This window comes from Melospiza georgiana, chromosome 1, assembly GCF_028018845.1.
Source record: "Melospiza georgiana isolate bMelGeo1 chromosome 1, bMelGeo1.pri, whole genome shotgun sequence".
NCBI lineage: Eukaryota > Metazoa > Chordata > Aves > Passeriformes > Passerellidae > Melospiza > Melospiza georgiana.
Window position 1 is genome coordinate 42,731,379 of NC_080430.1, and position 23,839 is coordinate 42,755,217.

The following is a 23,839-nucleotide window of genomic DNA, read 5'->3' on the forward strand; positions in this document are numbered from 1 at the left end:
TGCATTTGAATTAATGAGGATTGCTATATGGGAAGGTGTTTTCTTTGTACCAGCTCTTTAACCTTTATCTGAGTTTATTTAAATCACAGAAAAAGAACAAAGCAAAACAAACCAAAAGTGGGTGGTTTTTTTTTGGAGCTGGTAAATTGAATGGACTCAGATGGATCTGGTGAATGCCAGAGTTGGCTTAAGTGTGGGGCAGAGTCTTAGGTCTGACAATGTGGGTACAGGGAGAAGGAGGTGATAATGGTGGAGTGGGAGTGAGATCTCATCACCCTTTTAGTGGCAGTGAGATGGGCTCAGCTAGCCATTAAACTATACCCGAAATATGACTCAAAGTTTCAACCAGGTGTAAAAGCCAGTTTCACTTCACAGTAAATTATTGTGTTCTTTATTTAGTAAAGTACTGTGGTAGTCATTAGTCCAGGGAGAAGAGAGTTAACCACAGAATAAAAATAAATCCTCTGCTCTTGAAATTTTCATGGAGTCTTTTTTTGTCTCTCTTTTTTTCCCCTTTTTCTTCCTGCCTTACCACAGCTCATCCATTCTACAGTGTCTGCAGTCTGCATGGTGCCTGACAGAGACAGACCATGAAAATGCTATAATCAGCTAGCAGAATCACAAGGCTGGACTACAGGTCCAGCCACCAACAGAAACAGTCACTAACAGATACAGTCACTAAGAGACACAGTCACTAACAGATACAAGCTTGGGATTTATATTTAGCTATAGTGCTAGTGCAGTTTGCAATTTAGGATGGGCACAACCGATTCATCTTGAAATTAGCTAATCCTCTTAAGAGCAAATTCCTAGCCTCTACAACACTGATTGGCACAACGTAATTTACTTTTTGCCAGCATGGTGAGACTGTTTCCACTTATGAATCCTATTTTTCTTCTGTGAATACAGCATTATGTGATAACTGTTATGCATGGCTAGCAAAATGTTAACTTTGTAGAGAGAAACTGAGGGTGTGACTGTAAAGAATTCATTGCGTAGCAAGAATGTGACACCTAGTGGATACACGACATTGAGGAAATGTGACAGTCTCATCAAGCAATATTGCCATAAGATGACCTTGTCCAAGAGAAAAATTAATTTGATAGCAGGAAAGAGATTGATTTTGAATGACTATTTGCATGGGCCAAAGTAACTGGATAATGTCAAGTCCCCACTGAAAACTCATAAATGTAGGAGGTGTCAGAGACAGTTTAAAAATAATTGTTTATAAACTACTAGAAGACTGAAGATGACAGGCCAAGGAGGCCACAGGCCCAAGGCCCATGAAGACATTGTGGATCTTCGTGAGATGCATCGTAACTGGAGACATCCAACATGCAAAACACAATTATAAGGTCTAAAGCCCCCTTTTTGTTAAATTCACCTTTCTGTTACTGCCATGCTACTTCTTCAGGAAGTGAGAGTTTTCACAGTAGTTGATGCTCAGAGATGACTAAAACAGAGATTAACAACTATATGGTGAGGCCACTGGAAGCTGGAGAAGACTGAAACACAGTTTAAGAGGTCTGACATTCTGCCCAAACTATCTGATACAGATGGTGTCTGTCTTCTACTCTCCACTGCAGTCTCTAGTTCCTAAATTTCAATTATTCGCATTTCCCCATTTTCCATGGTGCCCTAGACCCTCACTGCTTCATTGGCTATGAATACTAGAAAAATTCTTCACCAAAAGCTAGTATTTTACACTTGCTACCAAACACAAATCAAAATTTCATCACAAAATTTACATACAAATATCTCTATATCAAAATATGCTGAAAAGTTTTCTCCAAGCCCTGCAGGGGAGAATGCTTTGCTGGCCACATCCTTTGCTTGCCACTACTGCTTTACAGTCACACTGCTCCCTTCCTAGCTACAAATAGATGCTTGGAACTATATTCTCTGCATAAGTCTTGGTATCAAAATGCAAAAATGATCTCTTTTTCTGTACAAAACAATGTTTGGAAAATATCCTGCTGAAGTGCAGGTTGTTTATAACTCAAGCTCCAGGAGCAGGTTTGGGGCACGTCCAGAGAAGGGCATGAGCCAGCAATGTGCCCAGGTAGCGAGGAAGGCCGATGGCATCCTGACATCTGTCAGGAATAGTGTGGCCAGCAGGAGTGGGGAACTGATTGTCCCCCTGTACTTAACACAGGTGAAGCCACACCTCCAGTGCTGTGTTCAGTTCTGGACCCCTCAGTTCAGGAAGGACATTGAGGTGCTGGAGTGAGTCCAGAGAAGGGCAATGGAGTTGGTGAAGGGTCTGGAACACAAGTCCTATGAGGAGTGGCTGAGGGAGCTGGGGTTGTTGAGCCTGGACAAGAAGAGGCTCAAGGGATGACCTTATCGCTCTCCACAACCACTTGAAAGGAGTTGTAGCCAGTTGAGGGTTGGTTTCTTTTCCCAGGAAATCAGTGCAGGACAAGAGGAGCAGAGTCTCAAGCTGCGCCAGGGGAAGTTTATGTTGGACAGAAAGGATGAATAAACATTGGAATGGACTGTCCAAGGGGGTGGTGGGGTCACCGTCCCTGGAGGTGTTTAAGGCAAGACTGGACGTGGCATGCAGTGCCAGGGTCTGATTGACACAGTGCTGTTCAGTCATAGGTTGGACTCGATGATCTTAGAAGCCTTTTCCAACCTAATTGATCCTGTGATTCTGGCACAGGAGGCAGCACAGGCAGCAAAAGGTGGAAATAAACAAGAGGATAAAGTGAGAGCGGGCGGGTGCATACGAGCGTTACTGAAACACTGAAACTGGAGCATTTTTAAAACGCTGACATTGGAGCATTTTGAAAGGCCGCAGAAGGGGCGGCGGTGCCGGGCTGGGCCGGGCCGGGAAGGGCCACGGCGCGGGGCGTGGCCGGCGGCAGCGGCGGGCGGTGTCACGCTGGGCCGGCCCGGAGCCCGTGCTGGCAGCGCCCGGTGCCTGCGGCCGCCGCCCGCCTCAGCCCCGCCCTGCCCAGCGGATGTGGAGCCGGCACCGGCGGTGAGTGGGGAGTGGGCGGTCGGCGCTCCGCGGCAAGGGGCTCTCGATGCCTGCGCCGCCGCCAGGGGAGGAGCCTCCGCCCTTCCCGCCCACCCCACCGCGGCGCGGAGCCAGTGCCGAGCCTGGGCGGCCGTGACAGCCCCGGCGCTTCCCCCGCCGCCCCGGCAGCGCTCGGGTGGTGCTAGCGGCCGCGGTGGGCTGCGGGCGGCGGCGGGGGAGCGGCGCGGGGCGGCGAGCACGGCCGGGCCGGGGGCAGGCAGTGAGTCACCGGCCGTGCTGGCGGCGGGGCCGGCCGGGCTGCTCTCCTCCCCGGTATTTGCGTTCCTAAAAAAGGAGAGCGAGGCGCAGCCTGGCAGTGGGAAGGAGCCGTGTTCCGCCGCCTTAGAGCGGCCACGGCCCGGACGCGGCGGCTCTGGGGCCGCCGAGCGGGTGGAGGCCGGGCGGTGAGCCTGGCTCTGACCCGCTGTGCACCCACACCCCATGGAAGAGGGCTGCAGCTCCCTCTGCCCTGAATGACAGAGTGGTCCTCGGTCGTGGGTTGGAGTCGATGGTCCCAGAGGTCTTTTCCAACCTAACTAATTGTGACCGCCACCCAGCCACTCCGTGAGAGCGGGACCTCGGGGCTTCGAGGGCCCTCTTGGGTTGTTCTCTGTGCTTTTTGGTCTGTCACTGGTTGCACAGTGTGTAGGATGAAAGAACAGGCCAAATTACATCCTAAATCACCTCCCATAGAGTCTGTGCTGGGCGTTGGACAACCTGTTAGGAAAATAAATGTAGAAATCATGCAGACAGGATTTGGAGGAGTATGTCTACTCTGTTGTAGTTTTCAGTAGTGATAAGCCTGGAAATAACAAACTGAAAGAGAGTAGTTTTGGGTTAGATATTAGGAAGAAGTCCTCTACTGTGAGGGTGGTGAGGCACTGCCGCAGATTGCCCAGAGAAGCTGTGGATGCCCCATCCCTGGCATTGCTCAAGGCCAGGCTCTGAGCAACCTGGTCTAGTGGAAGGTGTTCTTCCCATGGCAGGGGAATTGGAATTAAGTGATCCTTAAAGTACCTCCGAACCAAACCATTCTTTGATTCTGTGATTCTTTCACAGTCACCATGCCAAGGACGATGATTCTGAATAAATGATCGGAGCCAAGTTCACTGAGTAGCACACTGTTTATTGAAAAGGCTGTTTTCAAGAGATAACTGTTCTGCAAAGCAAATAACCAGTAGGTAATATTTAATAATTATCTAGTGTTTTTCATTCTTTGCATTCTTTAGAAATGGCAATATACACAATGTGTCAGACATAATTTTAGCAAACCCTTGCAAACCCTTGATTATGGATAGTGATGCATTAAGGTGCAGTGACTTGTCAAGACAGTCACTGACAAGCTCAGTTACAGTGCCTCACCCCTGATTATGTTTTCCTCTGTCTGGTTCATTCTGTTTATACAGACACACATCTGAATTTTTAAAAAATACTTTATTAATCCAGTGCATTTTTTAAAAGATATGAATACTTGGGTTCAGAGCTGTAAATCTGTATGCTGCAGAATTGTGTGCCTGTGAAAAGGCAAGTGAAACTAACCAAAAGCCCCATTGAAATTTGCCTTGAAAGCTTTCTTCTCTAAGTTGAAATTGACAAGCTGAATATGCTTGTTTATTATGATATGCATATGTTTACAGTATCACTGTATTTTGTAGGATAATTTATAATAAATACTGGAGACTGATTTGTCCTTGAATCACAGAAGTAAAATGGTCATAGAAGCTGAACTGCATCCTTAAAGCAACTTCCTTAGAAATTAATATTTTAACAGGAGTGGGGAAACTGCTTAAAGGCCGTGGGTAAATTCCCTTCTTCAGTCAAGTTAATATAAAAAAAATACCCCAAACCCCCAAACCAAAATCACCAAACCTTCCCCTCACTTTTAAATTTAGTAAATTAAATCTGTCATAGATTATTTGTTTGGGTTTTTAAACATTTTTTTCAATGGAGTAGGTTAGGTCGCAGATTTGTTTTATATCAACATCTCTAAGTTGTTTTATGAAGCATGATACAATGATCTCTGTAGAATAATTCATACAAAATTTGTTAACAAGACTAAAGAGAAGTGCTGGGGTTGTTCAGCCTGAAGAAAAGAAGGCTCAGAGGATGCCTCATCACTCTCTATAGCGACTTGAAAATAGATTGTTGCAAGGTGGGGGTCTGCCAAGTGATAAAACAAGACAAAATGGCTTCAAGCTGGGCCATTAAAATTCTGTGAAAAAATTCATAATGGAAAGGGTTGCCAGGCACTGAAACAGGCTGTCCAGGGAAATGGTTGAGTCACCATCTCTGAAGGTATTTAAAAGCTCTGTAGGTGTGGCTCTTAGGGACATTGTTTAGTGGTCTTGGACTTGGAACTTCTGCATTAATGGTTGGACTCAGTCTTGAAGGCCTTTTCCAGCCTCAGTGGGTCTGTGAGTCTATAAAGGCCTGCTTAGATCATTTGGAATATTTACACATAAAGTTGTCCTGTCAGTGCTTTACAGATGGACTTTGTCACAGAACACTTGGTATGTAGGTTCCAAAAAGTCATTTCAGTGCTTTGAGTGTAATTTGCCTGTCAGTATGATAGGTGTCTTACTCACCTACCCAAGATGGTAATAAATTTCCTTGGTACAATTGAAGCTTCACAAGATTAACTGAGAAGGTTCTTCCTTATAATGTGTTTGCATACTCCTACCACAAGAAGCTTATTGATTTTTAAATATCTGTTTGACTAAGTTAATGTTTTCATTTGCTGATAAATATACTAAGAAGTATAGTAGAAGTAGCAGGCTGCTGTTTTTGAGGATAGTTTCACCTTATTGATTTGTTTTAATTTGTTTATTTGCTTTCCTGTCACTACTGCTTTGCTATACATAGCAACAGCAGTTTTCCTACACAGAGAGTAGGACTTAAATGCCATGGGAGATCAGTAACGTCTTGACAACTGCGGAGGTTACTCAACCTGGTGCACACCTATGCCTTTGATAAGCACAGACTTGTGTGTAACTCACTTCAGTAAAGTTTTGCTGGTTTTAGATTTGTACCAGCTATTTTTTAGCACTTGCATTTTATTTTGGTTTTGTACTTAGGAAGCTCTCAGGAGATGGCGGGAAAAACGAAAGAGATGGTGGAAAGCTGGTCTTTCTTGGATACTGCTGAGTCTAACTTCAGGCCCCTGGTAGTAATTGAACTTGCAAAAGGCACCAAAGAAGAAACCATAGAATGGTTCACTAAACGAATTGTGGACAAAAAGGCAAATGGAGGTGAGTACAGTATGATCTTCTGTAGCACTTTGAAATCAAATTGGCTGTCACCATAATATGAAGGCTTACAGAAAATTAGTTTTCAGGGGATTTGGGGTATAATGATTGCTTGCCAATGTTGTTTTGCGTTTTTTTAACCCACTTAACCCTGTTCTTAATGAAGACATTAGCTTAAGGTCAAATGCCAGTTGAGCTCAAGGATTCTTCAGTTTTTTGCACTGAAGCCCTGATTACCTGTGTTTCAATGTAGTTTTGATTTCAGTTTTTAAAGCAGTTGTCTAGACATGTTTCTCCTGTTGCTTGCAGAAATGTAGTAGCAATTTAATCTTGATAACTTCATGTTGGGTTTTATTTATATTTTTGTTAGCATGAAGGGTCCTAAAAAGGCAATATTTCATTACTCATTTTGGTATGCTTCTGGTAATTGAAGTTAGTCTAATTTATTTGTAATTCCTTGGACTTTTTTAAAACTTTTTTTAAAAAGTCATTATTTGTGGCTGTTGTAGTTTATAGCTTATGGTCAGTAATATTTCTGTGGCTGATGGATTTGTGACTTTGGCTGTGGATTTGCTTTCAGGCCTCTTTTAGGCAAGTTAGGGATGTTTCTGCTTCAAAAATCTAGTCTCCTTAAAACCAATTGAAGTGTTTGCAGAAGCACTTCTTGCTTTTATGGTGTGAACCTTAGGGGAATAGATCCAAACAGTCCTCATTCTTCCAGTTCATTGTTGAGAGTGTTTCAATGGAAACAGGCTAAATCAGGGGGTGACCCTGCAAAATTCTGAAGAACCTATGTCAAGTACTGTTGAAACCTTAACTCTTTGTGCCCTTAAAAACAGACATTTTCAGCAGTCCTGTTAGCTAGAGCCAATACATTGGATGCTAAAATGCTAGGGCTTTTAGACATAATTGTAATGTATTTTCTTTCTTATTTTACTCCTGTTTACTTTAAAGGTGCACAGCTACTGATAAAACCACTGGTTACAGAAAATGGAGTTGAAAATATTTATCTAGTTGGAGCTTCCCACTTAAGGCTGTTGCTGGGAGCTGAAGCTGTAGGTTTGGTGAAGGAATGCAGTGATAACTCAATGAGAACTTTTACCTACAGCAGTAGAAAAACTTTCAAACATTATGCAGGTAAGCAATGGTAGGAATCTTTGTCATTGCAAAGTGGTGACTAAAGATTATAAGCATTTATGCTGCTAAATCTTTTACAGTCTTTCTGTTCCTTGGAATGGTAACTGTGAACAGTAAGTGGAAGACCAAGCCATAAAAAACATACTTGTTTTTAACTATGGAAATTTAATTAATTTTGGTTTCTTTCACATGGCTTTAATTTTTTGCTTGTTTTTTCCTTCATGCTTTTCTATGCTCTAAATAGTCTCTTACTTGTATGAAAGATTTCCTTGGAAAATAAGACAAGAAAAGGAGTTGATAAACATGATTTTATGATTATCAATCCATGTTATGAATTAATGGAGCAATTTAATTTCTGTGAGCCAATTTTGAGGCTTATGATCTTAAAATAAGTTGGAAAAAATAGAAGCATTTTTCTCTGTTACATGTACACATCAAACAAACAATAACACTACAGATGCATTCAGTGGGATTTGGGCATGATTAGTGGATTTGTTCCTTTTTACTCTTTTATTTGGTGGGAATGCTAATGCAGGAACATTTCCTTTTAAATGTGCTGCTTGTAAGGTATTTAATGCCCTTACAGTGGCAGAACTCATTTTTTACTCTGCAGGTAAATATTGGAGTTCCAGTTTAGTATTGCTAATACTGTTACTATGCCTGTTTGAAGGATGCCTTTCACCACATTTTTCAATACAAAGGTTCTTGGGTCTGTCTCAGACAATTTTTAAGTTTTGTTGTTCAGTGGCAGTTTTGCTCAACACCACTGCTGTGCAATAACTGTTGCAGTGCCTTCAGTTTTGTGACCTTGCTTTCCTGAAATTAGGAAGCCTTCAAAAGAATTGTCAGTTGCAAAAGTGCCACTTCCATTTCTTTCATGCCATTACATTATTAATGCAAATCTGTCACAAATTTCACTGCTAACAGAATCTCTAGGATTAGCTGGATTTCCAACTGCTGTAAACATATTTTTGGCTGTATCTCCTGGTATTTTTTCTTTTTAAAAACACTAGTGTAATTTTAGTTTTGTCCACGTACAATCAGAGAAATTGTCACCTATGAAAGAAACCCTGCAGTCTGTGTTGTCTTGGTAGCATTTCTGGTGGTAGCTAAACTATAAATACTGTTATTCTTTGTATTAGAGTTTTGTTGATATATTAGCTTTTTACTTAGCGTATTTAGGGCAATCCCTATAGTTTCTTAATTCTTAATGGGGAAAAAATTGTTTTTATGTCAAGAAAATCTTAACCTTTTTCCATGATGATAAATGGATGGGGTTGACATGGGTTTATTGCTGTAATTTTTTTTTTCCTGATTCTGGTAATTTTTTCAGTTGTTTGCTGCCAGGGTTGTATCCATGTGCTGCACCATTTCATACAACCTTCCTTTTTATTTAGATGACAATCACGATTTCCTTACAATGGCAGAATGTCAGTACATCATCAAACATGAACTTGAAAATTTGAGAGCCAGAGATGAAAAAATGATCCCTGGATATCCTCAGGCAAAACTGTACCCAGGAAAATCAATTGGTAAGTAATGTAGTTTGTTGCCTCTGACTCACTGAGTTGATGTAGGATAGTGTTCATGGTGAAAAAAAATGAAGAGAAGTCCTTCAGATGTTCAAGTCCCACTGTTTTTAACCAAATTTGTTTTTTCACTGCTTCAGAATAGGGCAACAGTCAATAGATGCACAATGCAACAAGATAAATTCTGCATGGGTATCAAGAAAGTATTTTTTTCAACAGGGTAAGCAAACATTTGATCAGATATTTAAAGAGATTGTTGATAACTGTCCTGGGAGGCTTCTGAATCCTCGCTAGACAAGCCCTGAGCAGCCTGATTTAAGCCACCCCTATCTTGAGCAGGAAGGTGGACTGGATTACTTCCAGAGCGCTGTCCACCCTGAGTTGTTCTGTGAGGCTGGGGCTCTGGCCTTATGTTCTCTTCAGCTGAGTAGCTTTTGCACATGTTGTTGTTATCAATTATTTTTAATTAGTACCAAAAGTATTTATTATTTAAGTTACATGATTGTATATTTTGATTCTTCCTGTATAAAAATACTGGAATGAGTACCAGTGCTCCAGAGTTACAAATTTCAAAATAGGAAGGTTTATTTATTTTGTTTCACTGGTATTCCTCTTTGCTTTAAGAGCTTTTTCTTTTCATGGGAGAAAGAAGCAATGAGAGCTGGTGCTATTTTTATGGTAGCTCAAAGTAGTTTGTTGGCAGAGATGCTACAGATTCTTAGGAGAATGTATTTTAATAATTTTGTTCAAAAAAACTGTGTTCAAAAAACGTAAATAAATGTAGATGACTGATGAGTTTACATTGGTGATTTTTGTATATAGCTAAAGTATTTTTCTAGTTGTGTGAAGCAGATGATGATGGGAAATAATGAAATAGTGTCACACTTCAGTGCCTCCCTGTTTTTTAATATATTTTATTTTTTCTATGGTTGTAGCTTCAGAGCAGTTTGTTAATTGTTTATCCACACATGTAGTATTGCTTTCCATAACAAAGCTAAATACAAATTGAGGAATGTGTAGTTTGCTTGCAATGAAGATGTGATGAAATTTATGAATTAGTGTAAACTGGTAATTCAAAGGGGTTTTTTTGTATCTTTCCTATAATTAGTACCATGATGGCTTTGTGGCTATCTCTGCAAAGCTGCATGTGGCATTTAAGTCCTGACCTGTAGCACTTTTTGCTATTGAAGCTGCATCTGGCTATATTGCAAAGCTGTTGAGTTGTTACTATATGTAAAAAGGTTGCTCTTTGTCTTCCAGTGGGCAGCACAGTATTTGCAGGAATAGGTATAACTGCTCTCAATGTTTTAATTAACATGAGACAATTTTTTTTGGATTTGAGTGCTAGATCTATTTTGAACGGACTTTAGGCTTGGTAAATACACAACATAACCTGTTTACTTATGTCACCTTCACTATCCTGTGAAGGAGTGCCAGGTATCTATTTTTTCTTTTCTCTTCTAGTGAGAAGATTATTGACCAGTGGTATTCTTATTCAAATTTTCCCTCTGCATGATAGAGAAGAGTTGAAGAAGCTTTCTCACAGCTGGTATGGCCGAGTGAAAATTGGTTATCAACCTTTAGGTATGTGAACAGCCTTTGCATTGTGGTCATGCAGTGGAGTTGTGAAATCAGACCACTGCTCTTTTACCATTTGGACAAGTTTTTCCTCTTTTAGTGTTTCCTGTGTGACATGCTGAAATGATTGTAGACTTGTAGATTGTAGAATTGGTGGTTTCAGAGTCTATAGTCTGTGAGTTTCCATGTAACAGCATTCTGCACATCACAAATTCTCCCCACCCATCAGTAAAACAGGAATGGTCCAAGTCAAGACTGTTTTTTCAAACTGACTCTTGCCAAGCTCCCACGCGTCTGGAATTCCCAAAGCTTTTTTGTGTTGTAGGTGTGTCAAAATTGTGTTTACAACTGTTTGTTTTAAATTCAGTGTCGAATGAAGACTGTATGTTGTTGCATGCCAGCATCAATGGAGTATACTTTAGACACTGAATAATCTTAAAATGAATATAATTTTTAGTCAGGCAATGTGGAAAGTTAAGTTCTAAACTCTAAACCTGTAAACTTTATTTAAAAATAAAAAATAAGCATTTGGGAGCTGGCCTAATTATAAATCTCTGGGTCTTGCAGTTGTTTGAGGTTCTTTCCTGAGCTACAGGAAGTTAAAGATCTGGTTTGATAATTCCTGCCTCTAGAGTATTTTGTTAGGAGCCTTATTGTGTGCTGTTCTTTTGTTTATGTCAGAAAGGGGATTTTTTTTGGACTGGCATTGAATCCATACAAAAATTTGAAGTAAATCCCAGGAGCCTGTTAAGTGTGTACTAATTTAGGGATGTCTTTCATGTTGGAGTGTGAATTGATGCTAATGACCTACACTTGAGTGTATTTGTCAATGAATTTTTGATTGACTGGGATGTTGGAGTGCTGATCCTTCTGTCTGTTTACCTTTCCTTCTTGCTTTCAGAGACTTTATCTGGTTGACAACTGTAAACTTCTGTTGTAGTGTTTTGTAAGCCATAAGAATATCCTGGTATTGCATGTGAGTTTTTTTTGATGGTAGTTTATTACTGAGGTAATGCGCTGTGGTAGTTCAGAGGTCATGCTTCTATGGCTGTTTCTTTAAGCTAGTAAATACAAAACAGTGGCATACAAGCAATCTGGTTGTCCAAGCAGGCAAAGACAAGAGATTTCAGCGTTCTAAACTGTTTGGTAGGCCTTTATGTATCTAATAATTTCTAGATGATATGAATAATAATCCTATATTTTTTTATTAGTAAGATAAGTGACATGTCTTCTTGGAGGTAATATATCTGTAATGAAATATACCCATTGTTAGTGCACTTTTTAAGTCTCTGTAGCACCTGAGCAGACAAACTTAGTGAGTACAGCAAGTATGTATTTCATGTATCAGTTGTCTGCTGAAGAGATTATCTCAACCTGCATACTCTATCTGATGTGTCTAAGATTTAAGATTTTGATGCACCTGTCCATCTATTCCTTTAGCTCCTTGAGGGTTGTCAAAGGACAGCTAGCCCTTTTTGTCTCTGAGCAACCTGAAACAAATTTATTTCCCAGGAGTACATATGCCAGTGGGAATTTTCAGAAGCTGTGTGTCATTTGCTGTTAAAGTGGCTTTTATTACATCAGATACCCTCCATGGCATTCAGTGATCAATTCTGTCTGCAAGAATTATAGTGTTTTCTCTTTAGTTGGGTTTTTTCTTTTTTTTTTTTTCCCTTTCTCTGGATATCTGTTTGACTACCTTGCATCTGAATGGTATGTTTATGTGAGTATATATGTAACATTAAAAATAATAATTCAGATAGCCATCTGACTTTTTGTAATAAGGGTGAAGGAAGGAAGAAAAAGCAATGATATTTATTGTGTTATTTAGAAAAAGCATTCTGGCCAATGAAAAATTGTAAGTTCATGTAAGGTCAAGTTTGATATTGCACTGACATTTCTGTTAAGTGGAGTCTTAGCTGATTTACTTCTTTCTGCAGATGACATACGCTGCTACTTTGGCGAAACCATTGCTCTCTACTTTGGCTTCTTGGAATACTTCACATTTGCTTTGATTCCAATGGCTGTCATTGGGATTCCCTATTACGTGTTTGCGTGGGAAGACTACGACAAATACGTGATGTTTGCCACGTTCAATCTGCTGTGGTCCACTGTGATTCTGGAGGTGTGGAAGCGCATGTGCGCCATCCTGACCTACCGCTGGGGCACGCTGCTGATGAAACGACAGTTTGAGGAGCCCAGACCAGGCTTCCACGGCGTGCTGGGGATCAATCCTGTCACTGGCAGGGAGGAGCCAATGTACTCAAGCATTAAGAGACAATTACGGATTTACCTGGTGTCCTTACCATTTGTGTGCCTTTGCCTCTACTTCTCACTGTACGTGATGATGATTTACTTTGACTTGGAGCAGTGGGCTCTGGATTATCACAAAGAGAATGAGTCTAACTTCAGCAGCTTGATGCTGTACGTGCCCAGTATCATCTATGCTGTTGTCATTGAAATTATGAACCTAATCTATCGGTATGCCGCTGAATTCTTAACATCCTGGGGTAAGAAAGTTGTTCATTCTTCTTCTTTCAAATTAGAAAAATCTGTCTTTCTTTGTAGAATCCATTACTGTGAGCTCTTGTTCAACAGAATGCTAAAGAGCTTTCCCAAAGTCGGTTCTTGCTGTAGGGTAAAAGAGATGGCCTTTTTAACTTCTTATATTTTGAGTGTTGCGAGATTGCAGTTTCAGATTTGGTTTAATTTGGTCTGAGTCTGACATTCCATCAGAAGGGGGGATCCTGCCTTGCTCCTCAGCCTCTCTCTGCCTTTGGTGCAGAAGTTTCCCCTCCCTGATTTAGCTCTTTGTCTGGCTGTCTCAGCGATGGTGATGGCAAAAGGGGTGGGGGTAGAGCATGAGGATAAGAGCTCAGAGGTGCATGGATGGCAGGAGGGATTGTCCTGGCAAGTTACACCCACAACCTGGCTTTGCTTACTGTGCTTTAGTCTACCGTGCATCAGTGCAGAGGGCAGAGGACTGAGATAATGGAACCTAATCTAAGCCCACTCTGAATGTCACATGAGAGTGTTTATGTATGCTATATACAAAATAAAGACTGGGATTCCACATCCCAATCAAAATGTCTTTCTCTGGGCACTCTCAGAACAGGAGGAATGTTATAAGAGATTACCTTTTATTCCCTCCTGTGTGTGTGATCTATTTAACAGATTGGGCCTTGTGTTTGGCAACCTAACATAAGGACAGTGAAATGCTGGTGTTTATTTTGAATTTTAGCACTTCTACAGACATATGAAGTCACTTTCAGACAAAGTTAATAAGTTAAGCTAATGGAGAATTAACTGCTTCATGTAGCTCCATATGGCATTGGTTTGCAGGACAGAATCCAGATTACTAAAGATGGAAACCCAGAAAATTGACAGAAGAAAGATAAAGCAAAAGGGAGGTTGATGCAGAAGACAGAATAAAAACAGGTGCTGACGTGGGGGTTGGTTATGCTTGCCAAAATGATTTGCTCAGCAAATTCAAGCTGACATCCGTGATAGTAATAGCAAGCAATTTCTTTGTTTGTGACTGTTCAAGGTTTTTACTTAAATAGTGATTTAAAAATTCATATCTAGGGCTCAGTTGGCTGTTTTGTTTCATTGTTTTTACTGTACTGCAAAAAAAGGCATTTCTGTGAAATACCAGTTATGTTGACCTGATAGACTAAAATGTCTTTAACAGGCGACTCAAGGGATTTTTTAATCCAGACTTTTTTGGGTTTAAGCTGATGTTTCATATTCAGCAGAGGCAGTATTTATGTAACCTGCTACACTGACAGCTTGTGCCTTTTCTGTGCTGTCCAGTATGTTTCTGCTGCCATGCTCTCAAATAGGCTAAAAAGCTCATCTGGCTCTCCTATCTTCTCTCACACCTGGCATATTTCCAGATAGTATCTGACTTTAACAGCTAAAGTGACAAAGCATGGGAAACAATCTGGGGTGTTTTAAGCACCCCTCTTGCACCTGTTTATCATGCAAGCTGATTGTGTAGTGAAAGCTGAAAGCAAAAATTGCAGTCACTTGAGTGCATTTTCACGTGTCAGGCCTGACTTGATGCTCCTGCAGAGCAGAGCTCTGCTGGTTTGTCCTGAGCAAGGTCCATAGGTGATGGTGTCTCCTTTCAGCCTTGTTGACACAACATCTGCTGGTGTGCTGCCTTCCCAGTTACTGCTTACCCAGGGCTTTAAAGGTACAATCTAGCAAAATAGCAGAAAGAAATTGAAAATCTCCCATCCACTTCCCTTTTCTCACCTCTAGTAAATCAGCCTTCCTGAACCATCAGGTTCTGACAGTTTATCTTCAATGAACTGAAAATCTCAATTTAGAATGAGTAATGCATCTGTTGAACTTCACATACTCTAGTCTTGCTTTAGAGTGTAGGGTCTTATCTAAATTCCTTGGAGAAAGATGGGAATATTTCTGTGAGCATTTACTGGTTTTGAATCAAATTTGTTATTTTTACTTTTCATTATATATATTCCCATTAGTTTTCAGTTAAAAGAGCAATCAATAACTAGACACATTTTGTTAAGCCTTAAGAGTAATGGATGTTTTATAAAATAGCTCTTCAGGGTAAGAAATAGATAAAAGAAGGAACTTTTGTGGCTGAAAACATACTGGAGTTGTAGTCAAAAATATGGATGGATAATACTGTGGCTCAATTTAGCTTTATAGATTAGGTGAGGTATTGGTACAGTATAAATTCTTTCTACCATGAAGTGTTGGACAACTATTAGATAAGTAATTTTCATGTGAACTAACAGTGTCTGTTCACTGTTTGGATAGCAATGTTTAAATGGTAGGCGCTTCTGCTGTTTACTAATTAATAATTTTGTTGTTATTTTAGAAAATCACAGGCTGGAATCCTCATATCAGAATCACTTAATTCTGAAGGTTTTAGTGGTAAGTATGTCATATAAGCAGCTTTTAAAAAGACAGCTTGTGCTGTATTTTATTAGTGCTTTCCTAGCATTACCACAGTGACCTGCAGTTTTGCTCAAGGCCAAATAGTAGCACAAATATCAGAGTAAACAAGATTTCTGTTATGGTTGCAGTAACTGGTGACTATTTTAGATGCCTCTCTTATAGTGGAGAGTTGGCTTTTTATTTGTATTGAATTGTTCATTCATTGGATGCTGTATGTATAAGTTTCTCTTAATTGGTGTGGTCCTGTCTTCAACTGAGAGCTATATTTTGCTCAATTTTATGGTAAATCATATTTTGAAAAGTTCATGTATTAACTTCCTCCTATATTAACATTCAGACAACCTGTCAGTCTGCTCCTGTGTAGCTCATAGCAGATCCAGATCTATTTCATTTGTCTAATCTTCTTGTTTCCTTTTTGAAAAGATCATTGAAGTTTCTTCCTTTTTTATTTTCTCAGTTTCCTTAGAGTTCCTTCTTTATTTCCTTCACCATGCTTTTGTATATGTGTGTGTGTTTATTTGGGGTTTGTTTGTTTTGTTTTGGGGCTTTCTTTGTGTTAAATATTGGTATTACCCATCTGTTGCTGGTAACCTCTGGATCTAAAACTCTTGTAGCTATCACTTAAACTTTTGTCTTCTCCTGTAGCCTTTCTCATAAAACTTAGGACCATTTCTTTTTCTCCATAGGTTATTTATACAAAATGATTTAAAAATTATGAACTATCAAGTGTAAGTTTCCCGCAGTTTTCATTCTCAGTCTGTGAATGGCTCTCTGCACTCCCAATCTTATCTATATTAGCCAAAAGCTCCAAAACAGGAGCTGCAGCACTTAGAGCATGTAGGAAGCTTCAGAGTTTGATTAAATACTGTAATTATGTCTCATTTTAGAAGTAGGGACTATTTCTCTTGGCCATAAAACCTTTTGAAGTGATTAAACATAAACTGCAGCTAACATATATAAAGGACTGTTTCTAGAGATTGAGAGACATGTCAGCCAACACGTATATTTTGACAAAGTATCTCTTTTAAAATAAGTCACTTCTCTAAATAAAGATCAATATATCCCTTTTCTAATGTTATCTGGAGAAATTGCCAAAAAATTAAATTTAAGTAGAAGATGATGTGTTTTTAATGTCCGCATTTTGTAATTCAGTTGTAGCTCTCTTTGTTCGCTTTGCTTTAGGAGAACATTAAGCTTGTTAAGTGGAAAAGCTGAGTAAGAACAATATTGAAAATGTGTTTCTTCTGAGCTAAGAGTAAAGAAAATTTTGATGGGCAGTTTACATGTTCATGGAAGCCATTTAGTCAGGGTGCTGTTAAGTTAGATGATATTCTGCGTGTGAACTTTTGCTCAAGTACTAAAGTCAAATATTTTTATTTGCAGTTCAACTTCTTAAATTGTTTTGCATCTCTATTCTACATTGCCTTTGTGATGTTTGATATGAAGCTTTTGAGGCAGGTGAGTTCCAAAAACATCTTAAGAATGTTGATGAATCTAGGAAAATAAAGGATTGATTAGAACAGACTTCAATATTTATTCTAAAACATAAACTTGACAATTAATATATTTCACCTATATTTTCTTAGAAATCTAGCTTCCATGTTTCAGTTCCCCTAACATTATTACAGAATCATAGCAGAGTAGAGTAATTCTTTCTCTGTATAAATGAGGAACTGTTTTCAAATAAATTTGATTATTCTCTCACACAGATGAGACTGGGAAATTTTCATTTCCTCTCTATTTCCTTTTATGTTAGAAGATGTTCTTCTCTGTAGTGTTCTTAATGAGAGACTCTTGAGGATAGGGTCGTGATTAAGTTCGACTGCAGTGAGGATCTGAGAAGAAATAAAAGCGAAAATGATTTGTAGTCGGTATTTTAAATCAACTTTCACACTCCAGTGCATGAAAATTTGGTATAAGAAAAATATTTTTGCTCTGAACATAATGAGCAGTACAACAAGAACTTCAGCTCAAGACCTCTGTTACTCTGAAGTGATCTCTAGCAAAACATTTTACATACCTATACCAGACATAATATTTGTGACATTTTCTCTACTTTCAGCTAAAATCAAGAAATGAGAACATAGAGAAAAAAAAAAAAATCTGTCTGTAGTTCTGTTAGTGTCGTTGGCATATATTGAATATGCATTGCTCTTCTTTGTACTTGGTGTACTCTTTTCAAGATACAACCAGATACACAAAATATTTGGACTACTAACTCTTAATTAGCCCTTTTCAGCACACAGCAAAGGATGGGAACTAGATCATCTACACTTTTCATATGCTATTCCTAGGTTTGTTAGGCTGGCCTTTTTTTCACAGTACAGAACTTAGAGTGTTACTTGAGCTCACAGAATTGCAAATGATCATAGTTTCTTCACAATTATATTAATTTTCATTTCTTTTTTTTTTAACTTAAGAGCTTGGCCACTTTGCTGATAACTTCACAGATCCTCAACCAATTTGCAGAATCCTTGCTTCCTTACTGGCTCCAGAAGAGATACAACAGGAGGATGAGGAAACGCATGTGCTCCACAAAGACTGATATGGACCTGTCATTAGATGAACAGGTCAACATGGAAAAAGAAATGGGAACCTATTTGGTAAGTTGTAGTACTTAAAAGAGTTAAAACTTTTCTGAGCTGTAGTTCACAGAGGCATCAGCCAAGGCAAACAAGAATATTTTTGGCTTTCTGGCGTGGCAGCTTATTTCCAGCTTCATCAGCTTTGCTGGTAGCTGTTTATGCAGCTGTGTGTTATGCTGGGTCAGGAAGTGGATACAGAGCAGGATCCTAGTAACACCAGAATGGAGGGGAAGGAATGAATAGCTCTGTCTGGAGCTGCCTAACCCCATGCCACTGGAAAGAATTATTTGTGTAATATGCCCTTATCCCCAAGGGTTACCCAGAGACTACCAGGATGAGTAGGTTGGCACAGGAAAGAGGGAAATTATTTCTGTTTTGGTTTGATTTTGCAGTGGTATTAGTTTAAATGGTCAGTTAAAGTAGAGCCTACAAGAGAGAGCTTAGGTCTGGATGGGGCCAGAAACAGAAGAAACCAGCTTTTCAAAACAATATTCCTGTTGGATGCTCTAGCCTCTTGAAACCACAGCTTTGGTATTCCCTGTCTTCTTGGTTCTGTTCTTCACCACCTCCTACCCAGTATAATTTTTAATTGTATTTAGCAGATTCCATGCAAGTCATTACTTAAAATTCTAAAGGAATTTATGCAGTGGACGTCAGTGTGTATGTTAAGGCCTCACAGACTGGCTGACAACTTGATCAGATGCTGGAAGCTCAGTCACAAGGGTTTTAGTACTGTATGATGTTTGCTTTTACAGAATAAGAAGTACATGTAGATAGTGTACTTTTCATGTAAAAGGTAGACGTTAGCAGTTTGAAAATTTGTTAGTAACACTGTATCAGATTCTTCCTGCTTGAAGTGCCCTGACGTAGGAAAAGGAGAAAGAATTATCACCTTTACAATTTAAAAACTGTACAAATGTGTTCCTGTGTGAAGGTTGGAGGGAGATAGACAGCCTGTCTTGCAGTCCAGAACACAGCAGAAGTCCCTGTGTTAGTGTCTGAGCTGGTAAACCAGCACAGTCCAGCACTACACCTGCACATCGGCCAGCACAGCTCCCAGAGTTGTGTGTCAGCATCAAGCCTGACCAAGTAAGCTCTGCTCTTAGACCTGAGCTGACTCCTGATTCTCAGCTGTCACTGAGCCAGTGACAAAGCCAGTGTGGTGTCTCTGAGTCACATTGCCCAGTGCTTCTTGTGCAGAGTTGGATCAAATGAATCTGCACCTGTTGTACCGTTGTACCCTGAATAGTTTTTCATGCCTACCCAAGAGGTCAGTTGTAGGGAGTGAGAACTTTGCCATGGATGTGTCCACTGCTAGCCTCAGTTTCAGTTCTAAATACTGTGTATTCAAAGCCTTAATTTTATACTCAATCTAAAGATTATTGTTTTGCTGTGCTTGTGAATAAACGATATTAGACCACTGATTTGTTTGCAAGCAGTGAGCTGTCAGCAAGCAAGAATATTTCTAAAATTAAAACTGTCACAAGGGGGAAGCATTTGACTGTTTAGTAACTGTGGAGTCTTGACAGAATTCTGTGTTTCAGGCTCTTTTGTTTTGATTCCTCCTTTCACATACTCTTCAGCATTTAATTCTCTATTCTTTTTGTCCTCATTCTCACTTACTTTTCAAATATCCAGTCCTTAACCCCGTTTAAGATATAAAAATATCGTGCAATAATTTTTTAATTATTATTTTTCTAATTTCTGCTTCACTCCTCTAGTTAATTTTCTCCCTTAATTTATTCCTTGCTTTTGTTTCCTTGATGTCATAGCTGATGTTGCGGCTGCCAATGGCACAGTTAGAAATTTCTTTAACATTGTCTCAGACTCCTGTTTCCTACAGAGTTTCATAAATTGAGTAGGAGAAAAAGAAATACTTATTTACCTCATACTCTGCTGTTTTAAAAGCCAGTAGGTATTGGGCAAGGAAATGAGAAGTGTGAGGAAGCAGCGGGAATACTGTGCAGTTACCAGAAGGAGGAGCACAAAGGAAAGCTCTTTGCCTGCCTGCAGTGCTTGTCTGAGAAAACGATAGCAGTAGCAGATGTGTGGCTGCCATTCCAGTGGACATTCCTGCAAATGTCCCTAAAGAAGGCCTTAGTAAAATTTAGAGCTTGCACAAAATGTTTTTGAGGAAAAAGTCTTGATGGCTTTCAAAGTTAGGTAGCTGCTCATAGTCTGGCCTGCAGACTGGTTTGTGAGACTGAACTATGCTGGGAAACTGCAAAATGAGCTCAAATGAGAAGTACAATTAATGAGTACCCCATGTTGATTTGTGAGCTTGCAGACTTCTACTACCTCTCTGTTTCCTAGGAGAAAAAAACACTAGGTGTTGGAGAGGGCAGTCAGTTTAACAGCTATGATGGGCAAAAAAGAGTAGAGAACCATGTGTCTGGTGCAGGGAGCCAAAACCACTTTCATGTGGTTCTTGCAATAATTTCAGTTACTGTCAAGTCTTCATAATTTCAGTTTTGAGAGAGGACAATACATGTGTCTGTGTAAATACGAGATACCTAGATCCTACTTTAAATTTCTGGTGTTTCACCATCCTTTGCTAATGAGCACTTTTTCTTTAAAAGGGGTTGGTTTGATTCTTTCATTAAAAAATTGCTGTAATCATAGCAAACTGTTATTAATACTACAAAACTAATATGCAAATAAATGTATGATCACCTACATGTGAGTACTTAATCAGCATTTAAGTACCTACATTCTTGGTTCAAAGATCAGGGGATAAACCTATTGGGATTTGTTAAATAGGGTTTTTGTTTGCATTAATTTTTCCTTTCAGATGCTAGCACTGCCTTGTAGATTTCAATCTTCCAGTGGTCCACTAGCTTGTCCTGCCCACCTTGAAATAAACAAGCAGAAATACCAGAAAAGATTTGCCTATCTACCAGCCTAGCATTCTGGTTAGGTCTTTCATGGACAGTCTGAAATGCTAGGACTTTCATTGCCCCAGTGCTCTCAGGAGGATGTTCTGCCAGTTGAAATGCATGGTGCTGTTTTTCTGTTCCTCACTGTTCCTTCTGTTACTGTTTAACTGAGATGCTCAGAAACCCACATAGGTTGAATGGGTTTATGTAGTTACTTCATGTGATAAGGATAGGAAGTGTGGCATTAGGCAAAAGTAAAGACCTGGGCCTCTCCTTGTGAGAAGTTTTTAGTGATTGAATAATTCCAAATTAATTGGATTAAAAAAAAAATTATTATTCTTGTCTATTATCAGCAGTCATTCCCAAACAGCTGATTTGGGATGAGGAAACATGTTTACAACTGCAGTGCTATTTCTGTTTTGTCATAGGTTTTTGTAGGTTAAAGTTGTTTTTACATTTCCTCTGTTTTTCAGGGTACTTTTGATGATTACCTGGAGTTGTTCCTGCAGTTTGGCTATGTGAGTCTTTTCTCATGTGTTTATCCACTGGCAGCTGTTTTTGCAGTGTTAAACAACATCACAGAGATATATTCTGATGCCTTAAAGATGTGCAGAGTTTACAAGCGTCCATTTGCAGAACCCACAGCGAATATTGGTGTTTGGCAGGTAATTTTTGTGTCTTTTTTTTTTTTTTTTCTATTCATTTGTTTGAAAGAGGTTTCAGCACCAGTATGAAAGTTTTGTGTTTGTCCCATGAGCCACTTCAAAGTTCAGTAGGTACTTTGTTCTCTTCAATGCCTTGGAATATCATCTGTCCAGCTGTATATCCTAGTGATATTTTTGGTGTGGTTTTTGACCACATGCCTTTTAGCTGCCTTGGAAAAAAAAAGCAGATTTTTTTCTTTAGTTCTTGCGCATGTATTGTACTTCTGTTGCAACTTCAACAAAGCAAAGCTTCCAGCTACTGCCCAGTATTCTTTATAGGCAGTGTATTTTAGAAATGGTACCTTCTGATGCTATCTCAGAAGTGTGGAGCGCAGCAGGGATTTCAAAAGAATAGAAGAATAGATAAGTAGTTGGATTCCTATGCCAGGCTTGTGGCCTATGCACCCTTGGTTACTGGTGCTCAAGCTGACTAATTTGAAAATAACCTGGATCTGTGAGCAGGAGCTGGAACTTTCTGCACAGCCTGAGCACTGTAGTCTGTCTAAACAATTTCATGGTAATAGTACTGGGTTAAGCATTTTCTGTCCTCGCTTGTTTGTCCATGCAGTCATGCTGCCACCAGCTATTTTGGGGCCTGTGGAGAGTGCTGCATCAGTGAACTGATCCTGAGCAGAGTTTTCTGGAGTGACAAAATTGCACCCAGAAACTTTAGCATTCCATAATAGCAGTGCTTGATAAGGGAATGTGATAAGGTTGGGGGACCTTTCTAGGAAATGATTCATATTCTAGTTTTATTTAACAGGTTTTCAAATGTTATGTAATGGAGATAAAGGGCACAGTGAGCTAATGGATTATTCAGTTTGGAGGGGTTGTAAATGTTATCAAATGAAGCAAGTGAGAGGTGAGAAAGGAAATCCTGAAACCTCAAGTAAAACATACAGTAAAAACATGCAAACCAAGGATTCTGAGCAATGTTCATTAGACACATACATTGATATTAATGAAGGGGACTTAGAGGTGAAGTCTTTTAATAATTATAATCTGATTGCATTTTAACATGGAATGTACTTTCTCAGTCCAGATCTGTGCTGCCAACATCTTAATGCCATAGCTGCATTGACCAATTGTGTAACCACCATTGTGTAACTACCAGAATAATCAGGCTGTGGTCATAAGATACAAGTATAGCTGCAGATGTATTAATAGCTTTTTTTTTTTTTTTCTGCTAGAATAGTTTGTTTCAATCAAGGGAGTAGGCTGAAAAATTATAACATTACTACAGTACTGTAATTTTGTTTTATGGTGTCATTTTTTCAACTAATGGCAGAAATGAATGTGCTTTGTGAATTAAAAATAACTAACTTTTCAGATCATCCATTTCACATGGGGAATAAGAGCATTTGCTGAAAGATTTCTGTTAAAGGAATACTGGAATTACTTTATCAGGTGAACTGAGTCACCAGCTTCTTGTCAAGGAGAAAGTTATTTCTGCTAATTCATTGTGACAGTCACTACAATTCTGTGTCAGTCTTTCTCATTCCATACAGGACCTTGGAATAAGTAACCATTATACTGCAAATGCAATTGTTAAGCTGTATTAATATTTTCAGACATTTTGTGGGAGCTCTGTAGGTAAGAGCTTCTTAGACTTGTGCTGTTGCATGTGTTTAAATGTAAATCTGTCAACAAATCTCAAGTGGTTGTGATTTTAAAAAGGCGTTCTGAACCTTTTCCTCTTAACATTCAGACACAACCTCCAAAGCCAGTGTTAGCATTACTAGTTCCTCTTGGAATTTTGCACTTTTCCCTTTATTCTGAAATAAGTTTGTTTGGGATTCCAGCTGTTGTTGGGAGTGCTTGCTGTTTCATGTGTTCAGGTTACAGCCTTGCTGTGGTCTTGTCAAGCTGATGAGGTCTGGACTGCTTGCAAAACAAGTCCTGTGCCGTAGAATTCAGAGGATAACAGAAAATAAGTTAAACTTATGGGTCTTCTGAGGTTTTCATGAAGAGAGAGGTAACATGCAGAGCAATTTGGGGACTAGTAAGCTAGAGGTAATGGTCATAACTGTAAATATATTTTTGTTTTATTTCAGTTGGCCTTTGAAACTATGAGTGTAATATCAGTTGTTACTAATTGTATACTGATTGGAATGTCTCCAGAAGTGGATGCCCTTTTCCCAGACTCAAAAATGGACCTTGTTCTGACTGTGGCATTGGTAGAGGTAAGTCTGCCTTCAAAAATGCATGTTGTAGCAAATAACCCA

The 23,839-nt window shown here is 39.5% G+C and overlaps 1 protein-coding gene across 3 annotated transcripts in view; it reads left to right on the top strand.

Annotated features, from left to right (window-relative positions):
- The first annotated feature begins 2,900 nt into the window (after window positions 1-2,900).
- Window positions 2,901-23,839, top strand: part of ANO10 (anoctamin 10) — a 122,224-nt gene continuing 101,285 nt past the window's right edge. The window contains exons 1-12 of one of the 3 annotated variants that reach the window (XM_058025904.1): window positions 2,901-2,986; window positions 4,085-4,206; window positions 6,100-6,273; window positions 7,225-7,407; window positions 8,805-8,939; window positions 10,401-10,520; window positions 12,455-13,024; window positions 15,370-15,425; window positions 16,833-16,907; window positions 17,870-18,052; window positions 21,384-21,575; window positions 23,669-23,797. In XM_058025904.1, coding sequence (XP_057881887.1) covers window positions 6,114-6,273; window positions 7,225-7,407; window positions 8,805-8,939; window positions 10,401-10,520; window positions 12,455-13,024; window positions 15,370-15,425; window positions 16,833-16,907; window positions 17,870-18,052; window positions 21,384-21,575; window positions 23,669-23,797 — 1,803 coding nt within the window. In that variant the 5' untranslated portion in view covers window positions 2,901-2,986; window positions 4,085-4,206; window positions 6,100-6,113. The remainder of the gene's footprint in view (window positions 2,987-4,084; window positions 4,207-6,099; window positions 6,274-7,224; window positions 7,408-8,804; window positions 8,940-10,400; window positions 10,521-12,454; window positions 13,025-15,369; window positions 15,426-16,832; window positions 16,908-17,869; window positions 18,053-21,383; window positions 21,576-23,668; window positions 23,798-23,839) is intronic. The other 2 variants (XM_058025893.1, XM_058025883.1) reach the window with 2 other exon arrangements.